The following is an 18,154-nucleotide window of genomic DNA, read 5'->3' on the forward strand; positions in this document are numbered from 1 at the left end:
GCAGTGGGAATAATACAGAATTATTATGTGGACATCATGAGGGTGTGTGTGCATATAGGTCACATCCTCAAGCTTTACAAAAATGCATTTTTTTATGATTAATTTTACATTGCATAGGGATAATTGTGCAGAAGTCACAAAATAGAACATTTGTCTTTTCTTTTTGTTCATAAAAGTGAGAAAAGTGAACTTTGAAATGGGACGTTTTTCCAAATTTCACAATCAGATTTTTTTTTTTAAAATAGCACTTTTAACATAGTAATGGGGAAAAAAAAGAGTTCAATAAGTCATATTTTACGTCACTATTGAATCTCAGTAAGACTGAGGGTTGGGGGGGGGGGGTGTCCTGTGTGTGCCAATCTCAGCTAACATAGGGCAATAGGCGGGGTACAATTTCAACAGTATTATGGCTAAGTTAACCATTTAAAGGTCTCTGTAAGTGGAAAAATATATAATATTTCACATTATGATGAGATCCTAGTCATAATGTGGAATTTTCACAAATTCATCCCAGTTGTGGCCTGCGGGCCATGTTTGACACCAGTGTCCAATTGACCTAATCTGCATGTTTTTTGGTCTGTGGTAGGAAACCCACGAGCCCAGAGAAAACCCATGCACTTGTCATGAAACCCGGATCTTCCTTTTAAGAAAAAAAAAAACCCCAATAAAGCCTTTGCAAAGATGCAATGTCAAAGTTTATTTTGTATCATTCATTGGATACAGAACACGGAAAGGTATTTTTTCCTCCGTCATACAGGAATTTATATTATTTACTGTCATTTAATATATTTGACAACAACATCAGCTGAACTGCAGAGGGTGTGTGTGTGGGGGTGTGGATGACGTTGGTATGACACTGTGGATATCAAACAGCCGTCAAGTATACAGTGGATGACCAAGGTGAGAACTGTCTGTGAGCAAAAACTCACTTGTTTTTATTTCCTGCAGCTTTCAGCCGGGGAGAACATGTGGAGGGTGTTGCAGTATCAACATGATAGATCTGGAGCGACATCCAACCGTCTGTTAGATGCTGCTTTTCTCTTACACGTCCCTTCTGACGTGTAGTAGCACGCATCTTTTCAATTAAGGGCTGAAAGTGGCTGATAAATGCGACTGTTAAATATACATGAAGTCATTTTTAGCTTTTATGGCACATTACATGATCTCATCATCGTATGTGATACTGTTAGGAGAAAACAAACACAAAAGAAATACCAATAGTAATTATAAAAAAAAAAAAATAATATAAAAAAACCAAAAATTTACAACCATATCAAAAATGTTTAGTCACAGTAGATAACGTTGTGTGTCGACAGTGGTGAGAACTGAGCACCATCACTGAACAGCAGTGTACTGATGTGTTGGAGAAGGTCACCGAGCCCTAAATCATCCTCAGCACTGCTTCTGTGGTCAAACTGTCAAAAACCTGTAATGACTGACACGATACATTTTAACAGTGAAACAAATCCCGCACATAAGCCTGAAACATCATCATCACTTGTCCCAAATGCAACCGATGAAGAGCAGTTTGTGGAAAATAAATGTTGCAAAAACAACTGGAGGACGATTTCCTCACCTCGAAGTAGAAAAAAAGGGTCAACTGAAAGTTCGTCTTCCATCCAAATGTGGCTCAAATATGGCAAGTCGTGATATTTCTGTTGACACACAACATCCCGGATCAGAAACCTTGCTACCGTTTTCTGTCTTTGCATAAAAGACATGGACTTTCATGAGGGGAAATTACAAAACTTACGAGTTGGAGAAACATAATTTTCATCATTCTAATAACTGAATGGATATGAAATTGTAGAAGATGTGTCATGATATGGTGTGAGAATTATCCAAACACTGATTCCACTGAAGAGATTTCACTTGCTACCATCCACTGATGAATAATTCCATCAAAGGGAGTAATAAATAATAAAACCATTGTATGGCCAGAAATGCGAAACATATAGTGTAGGCCTTAGAAAATATCGAGGAAATCTTAATAACGAAGCAAATACGAAGTCAGGACGGTAAAATGTTTCAATTATCAGTTCTAAGTACTAATGTGGAATCTGCTGGATGATCACACTTTCCCTGACACATCACCTAAGGCAGAAAACGTGTTGTCACTCACTATGATGAGGAGTTAATCTCATCAGCGTCAGGGAGCCAATAAGCATGCAGGATACTGTACGACAGAGATTTAACAGCGCTTATGATTGGCTGTCTATCAGGAAGTCGCGTGCAGGGATGTATTTCATTCTCTACAGAAGAAGAAGACGAGAAAGATGGGGTTTAATACTTGCGTGTGTGTGCGTGTGTGTGTGTGTGTGTGTGTGTGTGTGTACACGTGTTTGATGAGTGAAGGTACACTGAATTAATGTGTTTGACTGCAAGAAGGCGACGAGGCCAGTGTAAGCTGAAGAATTTAATGATCATGTGTGATGTCAATATTTTTGTTTTGTTAAAATTGCTACAGGACAAAATAAAAAAAGGGTAGTCAATACTGCATTCCAGGTATTATCGATCTATCACATCAAGGCCCTTCTGAAGAGTGGATCCTTCCGTCAAATCTATAAATACACACACAGGTCTTAACACCCTGTCCGAGGAAACAACACACTCCTCATCATCTGCAGTAGGAACTGACAAATATTGCCAGTCACACCATATACTGTATTTCATATCTCTCTACACATTACACACCCTTTCCCCTACACAGTATATACCAATGTTTGATATGTAAAATATTTTCCAACCCCACACACACACACACACACATACTCTCCAGTCCCACATGTTGCCATTTTAAACAGTAGTGACATGAGCATTCATGAACTGCTGATTCCAGATTAGTACTGTTATCTGCTCTTTGCTCGTATGGGACATTTGCAACCAAAAGGAAGAGGCTGACATTTTGGGGGAATTATGCTTATTCATGTCTGTAAATAAGCAGGGGGATTTTTTATTTTTATTTTTTAAACGCTCAGCCTTTAAAAAAACCATGCATCAACGCACATCACCGGAGCTCACTGGTGATGAAAGTCTTGAAAAGATTGTAGCAGATTTTTACTTAAAAATGTAATCAAGCAGTCGGCGTCGTTCATTTGAATTTACTTTACTGTGCACAGGAAGTCCCCAAAAAGTAAATGAGGCAGTCCAGTAGCCCTGTTGTTCTTCTAACTCTCAGACAATCAGTGAATAAACTTTCTCCCCAAAACATCTCATGACTCACACACTCACACATTCATACTGAAAGATAGTTACTGTTTTCAAGGAAACCACACAGTTTGGCAATAAATTGGGGAGAAATCATGTTCAACTGCTCACAAAGATTAAAAGAAGAAATTCTAAAAATCATAGCAGCATTTTTCTTTTTCTTCCATCCCTGAAACACTCGCGGTAACTCTGTAACAGATCGGACGTTGGCACAAAGGACGCTGTAGAAAGTTTGGCCTCTGTCTGTATTTCTACGCTCCAACAAGTTTCATATAGATATATTAATTTTTCTTTCTTTTTTTTTTTTTTTTTAAACATATCAAAATAAATTACAACATAAATAATTTAAAAAGCAAAAGATTTGGCAACATTGGGTATCTTCCTGCCTATTTTGTGGATTAGGGTGAGAGTATGAGCTTCTTCATTTCGATGCTTGCCTTCTTGATGTCGGCGAAACATACAACACACACAACACACACACACACACACACACACACACAACACACACATTTAGTATGTTGACGTGTTAAGTCGTATTCACACCAGCCCTTCTAATTCCAATCCTAATTCGTTTGCTCGGACAGTCCGCATCGCTTGGGTAGGTGTGAATGCGAAACAAATGCAGGAAGTGGACTACAACGCAGGGCGTTGTGGGTAAACACAACAGGAACATACGCACGAGTAGAACGACAGGCGGGAGAAATGGCTGAGCCCATTGTCGCAGCGTACATGTGTCGTATGTTCTCATAAAACGATAGGATTTGATGCAGATCCATGTTTTGCTCTGATGTGGAGGAACCAACAGGAGTTTTCTTGTTCATTTTTTGTCTTGATGCAGCGCCGCCCCAGGCGAGGAGGGGAATACATTATTAAAAAGGTTCGGTTGGTTTGACTAAAGTGCAGTGTGAAAGCAAACTCGGACCGGCTGAATGTTGCAACCCCCCAATCGTACCGAGTCTAGCGGAGACTATTAGGTGTGAATACGACTTTAAATGCCACCTGGTGATAGATAACCCTACAGTCGGATGTCTACATGTTCCTACATTGTACCTCCCCCTTTTGAAACCCTGAAATCATGAAATTTCTCCTGTGAGTGACAATGGAAGTCTTTAAGTGGACGTTTTGTTTTGTGAAGGCAGTGATGATCAAACGGTGTCTTCTTGAAGGATGCCATTAAAAGGGAAAATAAAAAAAATTGTTTAACTGTGAACCAATCAGAGCAGAGACTTTTTTTTCTGTAAAGGGTGGATGGAGCATACAGTGGGCCAGTTTACAGGCAAAGGGCAGAGTCCTATCTGTCTGTCTGCCTGTCTGTCTGTCTGTCTGCCCATGTTTTATCCCTGGTTATGGTCACAGAATCAGGTCCAGTGTTTGATCTCAAGCAGCGAGCAGCCACAGTCTTGCTTGTCCACGCTCAGTTTGTTCGAGCGTGTTTGGGGGTTTGGGTGGATACGCGTGTGTTGACAGAATTTATTTTGCGGCGATACACATGTGAAGAAGAAGACAGGCTCTATAATAGCTCTCTGACAGTGACCTGGGGGGGGGAGACAAGGTGGGGGAGGGGAGTAACAGGAGCAGAGACTACATGTAGTGATGACCAAAAGAGGTCCAATCAATGCCATGATATCTGCATCAAGTAAAAGATAAATACTGGAAAAGCTGAGGTGGAGGACTGTCCACTGTTGATGACACAGTCCCAGTTTACAGTAGCCGTCCAGTCCTGTCTCTTTAGGTCAAAAAAGTCTTCACCCCCCCCTCCCCCCCTCATCCACATCTCAGTTATCCAGTCCCTCTGCACACACCATGCTGCCGTACAGCTGCTGCGGGTCTGGGTGTGTCTGCATGCGCTCCTCTGTCTCCTCGCTGTCTGTGCTGCCCTCACTATCGAGGCGGGCAGACGGGTGACACTGGCTGGACAGGGTGGGGTAGAGGGCGCTGGGAGGCAGCGGGCTGGGGAGAAGGTCCTCGTCCGAGCTCAGGTAGTCCCCCTCAGCAGAAGCCGGGCTCGCCAGGCAGAGATCCGGGTAGTTGGTGCTCAGGCCTCCGCTGGAGGCCATCTTCTGCCCTCGAAACTGCCGGATCTAAATACAGAGAAGAGGGTTTCATTTTTAAATGATTTGATCTATTTACCCGCTGGAGCCAATCCCAGCACACGGGGCGAAAGGTGGGGTACACACCCTGGACAACATCACAGGAACAACACCAGGAGACCAACAACCATTCACTCTCACATTCACAACGGTCCAACAGTTAATTTAGAGTGTCCACTTGACTCTGCATGTTTTTGGACTGTGGGAGGAAACCGGAGAACCTGGAGAAAACCCACACCCACACACAGGAAGAACACCTTCTGGCTGTGAGGCAACAATAATAGCCAGTGCACCACTGTGTACCCTTATATTAAACATGTAAAATCTCTAAACTCTCACCCTCTGCCAGTCCACTGTTCCTATCCCTTGGATTTCTTTCCAAGACTTCTTCTATCTCCTCTTTTGTAAGTCACTTCGGATAAAAAGCGCCTGCTAAATGCTTAAATTTAAAATATATCTGAAAACATGAATGGAAATAAAAAAAACTAATAAACAAAACAGTACTTGCTTCTTCCTTGGTCGGTGGCTTTCAGCAGGTTCATTCACAGTGGCCAACCGTTATATACTTCATAAATGTTGTTTAATAAAGAATAAGCCGCTGTATGTTTAGTCTTCATGGCCTTAAAATATGAAATGCATGAGACTTCTGCCTTCAGTTGGCAGGGCCTTCAATAAAATAGGCCATGATAAGGCCATAGAATCAATTTTGGATCATTTAACAACAGGCACATCTAATTCAATTTACACCTGCTTAAGTTTAAGATATCTTTTTGAATATCATAACCGTTTTTTATTGCGGTTACACCTGGTTCACACCAGATTTGTTTGCGGCGTGTGCTTTAATGCTGCACGTGAGATATGGCGTCTTATTTTTCACGTGTGAGACGCGTGGTTTTGCCAGCACAAAAAAAGAGTGGGAGAAAAGATCTGTTGAGAATGAAATTGACATTCTATCAGCCTGACTACGGAAACCAGAAACTGAAGTCACCAACGTTTTCTTTTGGTGGTGTGAGACATGTCAGTGAGACACGCGCACACACCACACATCTAGTGTGAACCAGGCCTAAAGCAGCTTTTTCCAACTGGAAACTTTTGTAAACGACTCACTCACCCAAACCAAAGTCTGTAGAGAAAATCTGTGATTTTATATCACGGTCAACGGGGGATATTGGTCCCCTGCTGCCTGCATCAGTAAGTTCAAATGAGTTATTTGTGATTTCCTTGTCTGAAATGCTTCATTTTGATTTACCTACGTGACACAAACTCTGTCACCACCTGCTAAAAATGCTGATGTTCTCTGTGGACTTTGGTATGGAAGAGTGAGAGGTTTACAAACATTTTGTCGACTTGAGCAGTTGTAGATTACTCTGCTTTTCTCAGGCTGGCTCTGGCTGACCGTGTTTCAGTAAGTCATACAAGCACACGTCAAAGTGTTGCTTTAATCGGACACAGGAACACCTGACCTATTGTTAGTCTGTGTTCTTTTTCTACTCGGAGACAAATGATGTGGAATCTAGTTTAGCTCAAGTCATTTGGTCATTTGAAAAGTGTCACAATAATACAGCTGACAAAAAAAACCCCACGACTGTTCTGTTGACCGATTCTCCAAATTGATGTTGGATATCAAAGACACACTTGGTGCATGTACACATGCACCTGCATATAGATATCCTGCAGCCGTGGCAACCACCACAACATCTACACGCAGCCTCACAACAGACACCACTTCCACGCTAAGTTTGTGTCAATGTCTTTCTTGTGATATGTGTTCTCATCATTTTCTCACTTTGAACTTTAACTCTGCGAGACGAGTGAATAAGTGTGCAACAGATTTTTTTTTTCCTGCAACTGGGAAACCCACAACTGTGTGGCTTCTGTTGTCTGAATTTCTCTCGGCAGATAGTGTTGGTGCGAAGACACAAAGATATTCTCACCTAACGTTGACTCAGGGTTTGTTCATTCAGAGAGTAGCAGTGCGTGACTACTGTATGAGAGAATAGTTTAAACGAGGCGTGATGAGTATGCCCTGCCCTTTACAGCTCCTCTCCTCTCTTTTCTTCTCTCCCCCACCATTTTTTCCTCATAATCAAAGCAGTGGTTTGATAAATGAGACCGAAACTTGCGTGAGTGCAGACGAGGGAGAAGCGAACCATTTAGAAAGATCTGGCTAAATGCGTTTCTCTAAAACGCACGTTTTAATTCAGATTAAAAAAATGACCCCAAAAACAGTTAAGGCTCATAGGCCACTCATACACAGTCAAAACATTTCCATCGGTTAACCACTGGTTTCACCTTCCCCCTCCCCCACCCGGCTGGTCGCCTGAATGTGTGTGTGTGACGGGGAAATAAAAACCTCTGAGATTTGTCATGAGTCACTGTGGTACATACAAGATTAAAAAGAATGCCAAAAAGTGCGTATGTGCAGATAAACTGTGGTGTTCAATCAGTTCAGGGCAGACACCAAAACATGAGCGATGAAACTGAAACACCCAAGCACATGCTTTTTTATTATTATTATTATTATTATTATTATTATTATTATTATTGTTGTTATTATTATTACTATTGATTTTAATCTTTTGTTTTTGGTCTAGTGCTCCGACAGTTGGGTGAGAAACTTCCTGTGCTCTGATTTAGCTGTAAAGACCCCACTGCTCTATTTGCAAAGGCTCTAAATGGTGAGCAGGATACAGATCAGTGGGTTTCACAGGTTTTTATTTGGGGGGGGGGGGGGGGGTTTCCATGCTCCAACAACCTGTTTAAAAAATGTTCAGAACCTGAAATTCATATACAAGCACATTTAACATATTTAACAAAGTACATACGCCTTAGTTTGTCGTACATTCCTATAATTGACTTGGTACAGGTTATGTAGGAATGGATGGATGGATAGATAGAAAACTTTTTTAATGACCTTTTTGTTTTTTTCTCCTGAAAGGATCATGTTTTAATTCATTGATTCATTTAAGACATGGACACAAATGACAAAACCCAATTTAATGGGTGAATTAACTGACTTGAATTTTGTGGTCAAAGATCAAGGTCACGTCCTGTTTTTTGAGCCAAAAATACATTTTCTGTGTGCCTGTGCTGGGCACACGGCAATACTTCAGGCAAATGTTTAGTGACTTGGATCAAAGGAGGAAATTCCTACAAACTCAACCACCATGTGGAAGAAATGGTGACATGTCTATGTCACTTTGTTCTGTGCTTTTCTGTGTGTGTGTGTCTGTGTGAGTGTGAGTGTGAGAGAACCTCATTCTTAAGCTCAGCAATCTGGTCCCGGAGCTGGGTTATGTACTGTTTGGAATCCGAGTGGTTCAGCTGGCCCTGGATCAGCCCTGCCTCCTTCTGGAAAACACATGTGACACAGAAAAATTAAAAACTATAATAGTCTTTAATTTTTTGAACCATGCCAACTTAGATGAAGACGGGGTTCAGCAAAACGTCATCAAAATCTCAATTTATTTCCTTTTTTTCCCAGTGCATTAGATCTGTTTCCTGTGTTGTGTTCACTATATCAAGACATCAGCACCAGTAGCAGGTTGGGGCACAGTCAGTAACTTAGTAGTGCTGATTACCCATAAGGCCTGTGTTTTTCATCTGATAAGATATAAATATAAGTTTTTATTTGACTTGAATGACATGACTGAACAAGAAAAGAGGTTTACGGTTCCTGTGATGAGAATAAAATTGCCAGACTTTGAGTAAAATTGATAACAAAGACTAATTACTAAGAACATTTGACACAGGACTTATAGAGTGAAATAGTTGTTAAACGTATTCCACTGATTCAAACAGCTACGTAAAAAACATAGGAAACAGTGGCAGTTTCTGGTCTTTGAAACAGAGGAAACTCATTTCAGGCCCAGTTATTTATACGTAAATTCTTACATAAATTAAGAACTGGAACAAGGAAACGTGTTTTTATGTACAGTGTATATGTACAAACAAAAAGGGGCTGAGCAAACACAACAACCAGCTGTTTGTCTACAGACTTCAGTCACAAAATCCACACAGGACTGAGGCAGAAAAGACACTGCTGTTAACAACACAGCACATATTCGACCACATTTTAGAGGAAACTGAGCTTCCCTTGCCGTCTCACAGTAATCACCACTGATGCCAAATAAACACACCTGTATCTCGAGTTCAGCAATCTTCTGTCTGAGTTCTGCTATGGCAGCAATACTGTCTGCTTCCCTTAGTCGCACCGCCATCACCTCTTCTTTACTCTGTGGTTTAACGACAGACAGACAACAGTTAGGGAGACATTTCAGTGCGACAGCGATGTACTGGATTTCAGTGTTGGGCACTGACTAAGAGACTGTCTCGGTCTCTTAGTCATGCTCTATTTTCACCCCTTTCTAACCACTTTTCTCTCGTCTCTCTCTCCTCTCCGTTCACACCTTGCAGTCGGACTCAGCCTGCTTCCTTTTCATCTCGTTAAGTTGGGCCTGGAGAGCTTTATTTTGATTGGTCAGCATCTGGAGCCGGTCCTGTAGCGCCGAGCGTTCCTGCTCATTGCGACCGATGTGCTTGCTGTGGATCTGGTTCTAGAGGGAAAGAAGCGAAGGGGGGAGAGAGAGTGAGACGTTTGTCCCTTGCAATATTAGCAGCGATGCATAAACATAGTATCCCTGATATGCTGTTGCTCGGTCACTCCTCGTTTTCCCAGGCATGTGCCGTGTGAATGACCGTTAATAACGACAGCTCTTTCAAGGAAAAAGTCATACTTTTCCGAGAAGTTGTGCTTTTAAATAAATAAAGTCGTAATATTATGAGATTCTTTTTTATCATGTTCTAATGTATTGTGATTATTATTATTGTATTATTGTTGTTATTGTCGCAGAATTAACAACAAATTAGTATGAAAATCTTAAATGTTTTCCTGAGACCCCAAATATTTAACATTTAATAAATTCAATTTATTTAGTAATTGGTACAAGTTGATACAGCGAAGCAGAGAGTAGCTTAACTATTTTCCTCACATATTATTTATCAACATTAGTCCTATTTCCTGCATTGCGATGATCTACATCGTGCCTGACCTGGCTCTCCAGCTGCAGGGATTTCAGTTTGACCTCTCGGAGCTCAGCCTGGGCCTGAGCCTCCCTCAGTCTGACCGTCATCAGTTTGTCCTGCAGTTCGTTCATGGCGTTCTTCTTTGGGGATTCCTTCCAGTGGCCACCCCCACCACCAGTGCTGCTGCCACGGGACATGTGGTGCTGCAGAAGCACAGTCAACAGGTATGTAACGGTGTGCCACATGTGCATGCACGCTTATTCACATAGTATGAAGAGAGAGAGTACACGATGTGTGTGTGTGTGTCCATTACCTGCCAGCGCTGGTTGAGCTCAGTGACCGTGTCCTGCATCTCTCTGAAGGAGCTCAGCGTCTCCAGCTCCCTCAGCTTCATCTGCTTCACCTCCTCCTGCAGAGCGGCCACGTTGTTCTCATCAGGCAGACAGCTGCTCCTCTGCATGGAAACACATTTTAGGATTACGGTGCATTATGGAGACCTTCTACCTTTCAGCAAAAATATCTTCATCCAACGGAGGAAGACTCTTGTGTTCTCGCACCTCATGGAAGTACAGTATACCTAAGACGAGCCTGTTCCACTGTCTGGATCGACACTTTACAGTTAAATGACCTTTAATATGTTTACAGAGCCACATCTGTTGCCTCTGCTCTTTGCTTACACCCTCTCTCACACACACACACATCTTTGAACCCACCTTCTCCAGGTCGAGCACCTTGTCTTGCATTTCCTTCAGCGCTCCGAGCAGCTCGGCCTCTCGCAGCCTGGACTGCTCCAGCTGGGTCTGGAGGTTGCTCACAAACTGTTCTGTGTACTGAGACAGACATCACTGGTGTTACACAGATAAAGCTGGGGCTTCACACCGACTCATTTAGTTGGTCAGCTTTGTTGGGTGCGGTGCAACTGCACTGTTGATCTTTTCTGGGCTAGTTTGTAGGTTATTTTATATGGAGTTTGACATGAGATCACCACCGCGCTTTTATGATTGTGAGCGATTACAATCGCACTGCTCTCTTTATATTTTTTGTTTGATGTGCAGATAAATCAAACAGGAAACTTGAGTTTTCAGACACAGAACCCTTGCATTCATCAGTAAAGAGAACAGGTTTTCTGCACACAAGTCACTTATTTATGTTACAAATAAATAAAGATCAGATTGATTAAGACGGACAACGTGATCCCCCAGATCATGATGACCTACACCTAGTCTAGAAAAACAGAAGAAAAATCTGCTGATTTTAAAAAACACATTTCCACCGTTTTCCTACGTACACGTCTGTGAAGCAGTCCGACTTCAAAATTGCTCATCAGCAAAAGAAAGCTGCTGGTTTTCAAGTGACAGAGTTGCTCCACTAACTCATAGTGATGTCAGAATACAGAAGGCTACTGTACATTCTCATGTCACCACATCAAAGTGAAACTATAGAGTCACAGGCAGCGTGAGAGCATCAGAAAAACGGAGGCGGCTGAGTGGAAACATACTTTCCCATGAGGCAAAGAAAACCTTAAAATTTGGCAACATAGCGTGAGTAAAGAAGTTTCAGTTTGTCATTTCAGCCACCTCAGTCTAGGTTTTCAAAAGATCTCGTGGGTGACGGCACAATGGCAACATTTACAGCGCCTCTACAGAGTTGTAGAGCGTTGTATATTTTTGGCTGGGTTGCACTTCATTCTGTTTGAATGTGTAAACACAATAAATATCCAATTACCCATCACATTTTTTTATTACAGCTGCTCATTTACTCTATGTAGAGGACGGAAAGGAAGCCTCGCAATGCTCGTCATAAATGACTTGATTTCGACACAAATCCTGTTTCACAATCTATTTTTTCCCCCCAGATTATTGAAATTAATTTATATACAAGTAACAATCAGGCTTGGGGAGTAACGGCAGGTGGAGATAAACATTTTGCATCATGAGTTTTTACGTTCTTATACTGATATTTATATTAGCTTTTACCTATACCTCTAGATACATGGATAGATCTTTATTGCCAGTGTAAGTAATATACAATGAGATTGAAATAAGTAATAAATACTGAGATGTAGTATAAAACATAAGATAAAATATGCCCCGTTTCAATGGAAAATCATTCATACAATCCTACACCTTATGTGTATGCAACTTTGAAACAATAGTGTTGAAATTTAGCTCTTCTGCTCAACTTATTTTATATAAAAAAAGTGTGAGTTTATCTTAACACGACACATCTTAAAGTTTAAAAAAAAGTAGAGTTTTTAACTCCTGCTGTAGTGGAACACATTTAAAAAAATTAAAAGTCGCTCAGCGATGCCATACACGAGCAGTTAACTAATACATTATACAGAGACATGCAGAACAGCAGCCTCTACCATGATAAGAAGTGTTATTGCATTAGTGCTGCACACAGATCATGGGCCGGTGTGTTTACCCTCTGCTGCTGCAGCTCTCTGATGGTGTCCTGCGCTTTCTCGAGGCTCTCGCTGGCTGAGTTGCACTGCTGCCTCACCACCGCCAGCTCCCGCTTGATCACGTAGTTCTCCTCTGCTTCCTGTGCCCTCGTCACCTGACCCTGGAACAGCAGGTTAGCAGGTTAGGCTCGGCAGTGCGGAACCTTAAAGCAAAGGCTTTTACACTGATGTAAGGGAAAAGGTTATGTCGGGGCATTCGGGGAAATCAACATGACTGTGATTAAAGCTGCAGTGCGTAAGCTTTGATGAGTGTTGTTGGGGTTGATTTTACTATTCTGCCCAAGGATTAATCAGTCATCTGCAAACCTGACTGAGGGAGCCATTGTGTGAATCTGTACCATCAAAGTGCTGAACAACACCGTTTTTGGAGCGGCGGAATTCACTTCTGAAAATGTGCTTGGGCACTTCCTTGAGTTTTCAGTTACTATCCAACCTGGTTACATCCGTTTTACTTCACCAGCTTTACTTCCTGTGTGCAGCGCGAGAATGTCGCCAGGCAACATTAGATCGAAACACAGATGCACTGGGAAACACAGAGAGAGACTTATTGTGTGAATGTAACGGACGTTTGCTCATGTTTAAATTACACACTACAGTTTGGAGGGGAAATTGTACAGATTTCTAAGCTTTCTTTTTTTTTTGTTTTCTTGCATAGAATAATCTGAGAAGATATTTTTAATTTCCTGGGTCTGTCTGAAAGTGAGCAAAATCCTTGCAACAGCATCTCTAAAGGACAAATTAACTGGATATATACATTTTGTAGAATAGTTACAAATGTAACCAGTAAAAGCCTGGACTGCGACCAGCCAAGAAATAGGCCTCGTCATAACGGCAAATGTCATTTCAACACAAGATAAATTGTAGCTTGTTATTTATTGAGCTTCAAACTTGCTGGTTAGTTGATTTTGTTACCTTTGAACAAAGATTATCTAGGTGTTTCTCCTTGTTTGCTGTCCCTTTACTTACACAAAATACTTTTCATAATATTGGTAAATTATAAGCACATACAATACTTTTTTTTTTAATAATAATGATAAAAACAGTTTACATGCCACATGCAGGGGTCATTTTTTCCGACATGGATAAATAATTGTACATGCTTTCAGGGATTACAGGACAGTCTTATAAACTGAACAGGTATACAGCATAAACAATATTCTCTCATGCACGTCTGCCTGTTTATTCTTAAGAGGAGGGAGTAAAGCAGTGCAGGAGAGGAGAACCACGGAGAAAAACGAGGTCAGCGGGAAAGCAGTTTACAGTTACTCTACCTGAATCAGTCTGTCTGCCAGAGCAGCACTCTCCTACAGCGCAACAAAGGAGAGGAACAAGAGGAGGAAGAAAAACGAGATGAAGAGAGTGAAAGACGGCGGGGCACCGAGGAGGATAAAGCACGACAAAATCCAAGAGAAGATTCAAGGCAATGAAATGAACATATCATACATTTAAGGACCAACTGAGAAGTGGAGAAGAAAAAACAGAGGTCGCAACGAGAATACTCAGAAAAAGTGTCTCTCAATAGCAGAGAACAGAGAAGGGAAAATAGATTGCGTGCAAATAGGGCCAATCACATACATATACACCCCCCACACACACACACAAGCTCCTCAGGACGAGACGACAACCACAGGAAGTGAGTGTACAAATTTAAGCCTGCCGAATAGTCTGGTGACAGTGTTTTACTGAAATGATCCGAATGTGAAGAGGAATCTCAATAATGCAGCAGAAAACAGATTCACATTAGCATTTAGATGATCTGGAATCAAAGCCCGTCACTTACCTTCTCCAGCGTCTCAATCCTCTGCTTCAGCAGCCTGTTTTCTGTGCGTAATCTCTGAGCAGAGAGAGGAGAGTTACTGAGGAGTTTCACTCAACGACCTCTCCACTTTCATACCAACGCTGCACGTGTAATGCACAAACGCATAAATAAACACACCTTGATCTCAATCTGCTCCTCCATTTCTTTGTTTTTGATGGTTGTGTACTCTTTCTCAAGCCTAGTGGAAAATAAGAACAGATGCTGCAAAATCACCTTTTTAGAAGAAGCAAAAGTAATTTCTTTGGTTTGACTTGTTTTTGACTGAAATGGCATACTCATCACAATACTTGAAGAACAAAACAGGCTTACACAAACACCGGATATGAGTGTGCTTTGTTATTGAAACCTCAGCATTAGTTTAGACAGAAAAACAAATCTTCCTTGGTGAAAATAGTTGGTAACGTGATCGTCGCTCTTACTTCTTCATCCTCTTGGGGTTGTATTTGACCTGATAGGCCCTGAGAATCAGCTTGTCGGGGCAGCTGTCGAACTGGTGGGGGATCACCTTCTGGAAATGCTGGCAGGCCGACAGCAAAACAGACAAAAGTTCAGAAAGTGCAGAGACGCTCATTCATATCTTATGTGGATGTTGGCAGATGAGCAGAGATAATGTGTGGGCTAGATGGATATTTTATTTAGATATATATATTTTTATATATATATATATATAATATTTACATGTATACATATATATATATACACACATGTGTATATATATATATATATATATATATATATATATATATACATATATACACATATATATATACATATATGTATATATACATATATATATATATATATATATATAGACCTCGTGTTATGTATTGCAGAAAATTATATTGTAATACATTTTGTTATATCAATTAATTCCCAACCCTAAATTAAAGACACTCACATCCTTCATATGCCTTTGTGCTGCAATATCACTGCATATGGATTATGAAATACTCATGAGATAAATTGTGACTTCAGTCTTGGAAAATGTACAAGTAATTATAGGTAGAGTTGGAGTAAGAATAAACACACGTTTCACTCCAACAGCAAGAGACCAGACACATGTGAACAATACATACAAATCAAGAACTAATTCACCTGTTTTATTAGATTCTATGAAGAGGAAATCTGTGCAAAAAGCTGTGTCTGCTGACCTGCGACATGCCTTCCATGTCCAGCTGAATGAGGTCAGTCTGGTTGTACTGCAGGATGGCCAGGCCCACACGGAAGATAATCTCTAAACCCTGCAGGTCATAAGATTTTAGGAAATGTGCTTAACAAACTGTTTTTTAGATTACTAAACCAAATAAATAAACACATCAAATGTGTGTTCATATTAGACAAACTCATAGTGTTTCCTACCTCATACATGAAAATATCAAAGATGCGAGTGGCTACGGGCAGGGGGAGGAAGGTGAGGAAAAGGGTGAGGAACCAGGAGGAAGCGTACATGGATGTGTGGAAACTCTGGGACCGGAAATGGACGTTCAACTCTGGAAGTTGCTCCTGAGACAAAAGGAACGAGAGCATGATTGTAAACCTTAGTAAACCCAAAATCAGAAGTCAAAAAAGATAAATTAATGATTTACTGCCCCTCAGTGGACAAAGTTCACACTGCAATCCTCATGCTGTTACTTTGTTGTTGTTGTTGTTTTTTTTTACCTGGAGCAGATATTCAAACTGGTAGATGCAGAGGCCCAGTTCAGCCATGCTGGGTTTGAACAGCTCCCTTAGACGGTACTCCTGCATCAGACGCACAAACACACAGAACGCCTCCTCCTCGGGCATCTGGGAGGAGATTAGATGGATGAGCAAAATTCTAATTCTACTAGGCTATAAATGAACAGATTTTGGTTGTTGTAACTCCTGAAATCTAACAGGACAGGTTATAATGACCCTGATAACAGCAACAGCAAAGTGCTTTAAAGAGCCTTTTTTATTTTGCAATATTCTCTTATTATGGTTCATTTGATCATTACCTGCATAAGCAGCAAGCCAACGATGAAGGCACTGCCCTGGCAGTAGCCCACCTCTCGATCCACCAGAGAATATGCCTACAACAAACAAACAATGCATTAAAACATGAGTCAACAGAAGTCTATTCATTTCCAGAAGGGAACACCAACCAGGAAACTTGACTGTTGTGAAAATTTAATTTCAGAAATGAAAACCACATTACAAAGTTCATAGTACTTCCTAATTTCACAATCAACTGCAGGAATAATAGATTTGTGAAATAAAACACGTGATTTTTTTTAGATTCACATCATCAGTTCATTCTAAATGACTTCATAAATCATACATTCATTGAATTAAAATCAACTCGAGTGTTCAAGTGGTTGACATTAAACCGAGTTCAGACATTAAGGCGATGTGACATTGCTGCGGCGATCACCTTCATGACGTTAAAGAGGACTTCCTGGCCCAGGCTGTCCTGGCCTTTGAAAAACTCGTGCTCGGGGTAGGTGCGGGCGATGTCTCTGCGGATGAGCTTCTCACAGGGAGAGGACATCTTCAAGAGCTCAGAATACTGGTTCTTTACCGGCATGTCGGTGGCGTTGCCGAGCAGCTGCCAGACAATCGCCCGGAAATGATGGGGGATGCCCTTCCTGATCAACTCCTGTAGTGCAGAGAAAGACACAGACAGACAGACAGACAGACAGATACAAAACATCAATAATCATTCAACTGATTTATTTTACAAGGACTTTGTGGGATAATTTCATAATGACAGAATATCAGTGTTAAATGATGGTTTTTTAAACAGCCAAATTAAAGCCAAACTCTGCGTGCCATTGTCTGGTGTGTTTAGTTCCATTTTGCTCTAATTGTCCATTATATACACAAGTTATGTTCAGGAAGAAAATGGATGGGACAGCTTTCTTCTTTACAAGCCCCACCTTTAGTAGTTTGTCCTTTTTGCGTCTCCACTCCTCCCACTCATTGACAATGCGTCCCCACAGGATCCAGGTGTCCTCCTCCAGGTGTGACAGGTTGGAGGAAGCAGAGGAGCTGGACACCAGTGAGGAGCCACTGTTGCGCCGCGAGCCACTCATCGACCGCATCGATTTAGAATCAGCCTCCAGTAACCTACATGAAGACAACAGTTTTATTACGGCAAATCATTTCCGAGGGAGAGAAACAACACCGTGACCCCGCGGAACGGCACATTTGCCCCATAGAGGACCATAAAAACACCCTGGAGAGTTACTGAGATACGCATAAAGGCAGATCATGTGACAAACTACACTCATATCCATGCTCTGACCTGGTGTACACCAGTGAAATCATTGTGGACTCACAGCGCGGTGTACGGCTGTGTAGATAATGTCCATTCACTCAGAAGTCTCTAGACTGACAGTTGAAATTCTGAATTTCATTATTGTTGAAAGAATAATAATATAACAATAATAATCCACAGCCACATATTCAGCACGCATCTTGAGGTGTAGGAGAGATCAGACTAAAAGTAGAGTGCACAAGTACACACCCTGCTGTAAACACCTGAAAAGGTGTGCAACTTCCTTTTGGCATGTGAGATTCTGTAGA

At 41.3% G+C, this 18,154-nt stretch overlaps 1 protein-coding gene across 2 annotated transcripts in view; it reads right to left on the reverse strand.

The window, feature by feature from the left end:
* Window positions 1–672: 672 nt before the first annotated feature.
* evi5l (ecotropic viral integration site 5 like) overlaps window positions 673–18,154 on the reverse strand; it is a 32,933-nt gene continuing 15,451 nt past the window's right edge. Inside the window, exons 3-20 of one of the 2 annotated variants that reach the window (XM_058641394.1) lie at window positions 17,506–17,695; window positions 17,001–17,225; window positions 16,585–16,659; window positions 16,268–16,393; window positions 15,968–16,111; window positions 15,760–15,849; window positions 15,028–15,125; window positions 14,726–14,786; window positions 14,570–14,623; window positions 14,061–14,093; window positions 12,750–12,890; window positions 11,036–11,152; window positions 10,636–10,776; window positions 10,349–10,525; window positions 9,707–9,853; window positions 9,437–9,532; window positions 8,553–8,648; window positions 673–5,288 (exon numbers count right to left, since the gene is read on the reverse strand). In XM_058641394.1, the coding sequence (XP_058497377.1) occupies window positions 4,983–5,288; window positions 8,553–8,648; window positions 9,437–9,532; window positions 9,707–9,853; window positions 10,349–10,525; window positions 10,636–10,776; window positions 11,036–11,152; window positions 12,750–12,890; window positions 14,061–14,093; window positions 14,570–14,623; window positions 14,726–14,786; window positions 15,028–15,125; window positions 15,760–15,849; window positions 15,968–16,111; window positions 16,268–16,393; window positions 16,585–16,659; window positions 17,001–17,225; window positions 17,506–17,695 (2,317 nt within the window). In that variant the 3' untranslated portion in view covers window positions 673–4,982. The remainder of the gene's footprint in view (window positions 5,289–8,552; window positions 8,649–9,436; window positions 9,533–9,706; window positions 9,854–10,348; window positions 10,526–10,635; window positions 10,777–11,035; window positions 11,153–12,749; window positions 12,891–14,060; window positions 14,094–14,569; window positions 14,624–14,725; window positions 14,787–15,027; window positions 15,126–15,759; window positions 15,850–15,967; window positions 16,112–16,267; window positions 16,394–16,584; window positions 16,660–17,000; window positions 17,226–17,505; window positions 17,696–18,154) is intronic. The other variant, XM_058641395.1, reaches the window with a different exon arrangement.

The sequence above is a fragment of the Solea solea genome, chromosome 10 (assembly GCF_958295425.1).
Source record: "Solea solea chromosome 10, fSolSol10.1, whole genome shotgun sequence".
Taxonomy (NCBI): Eukaryota; Metazoa; Chordata; class Actinopteri; order Pleuronectiformes; family Soleidae; genus Solea; species Solea solea.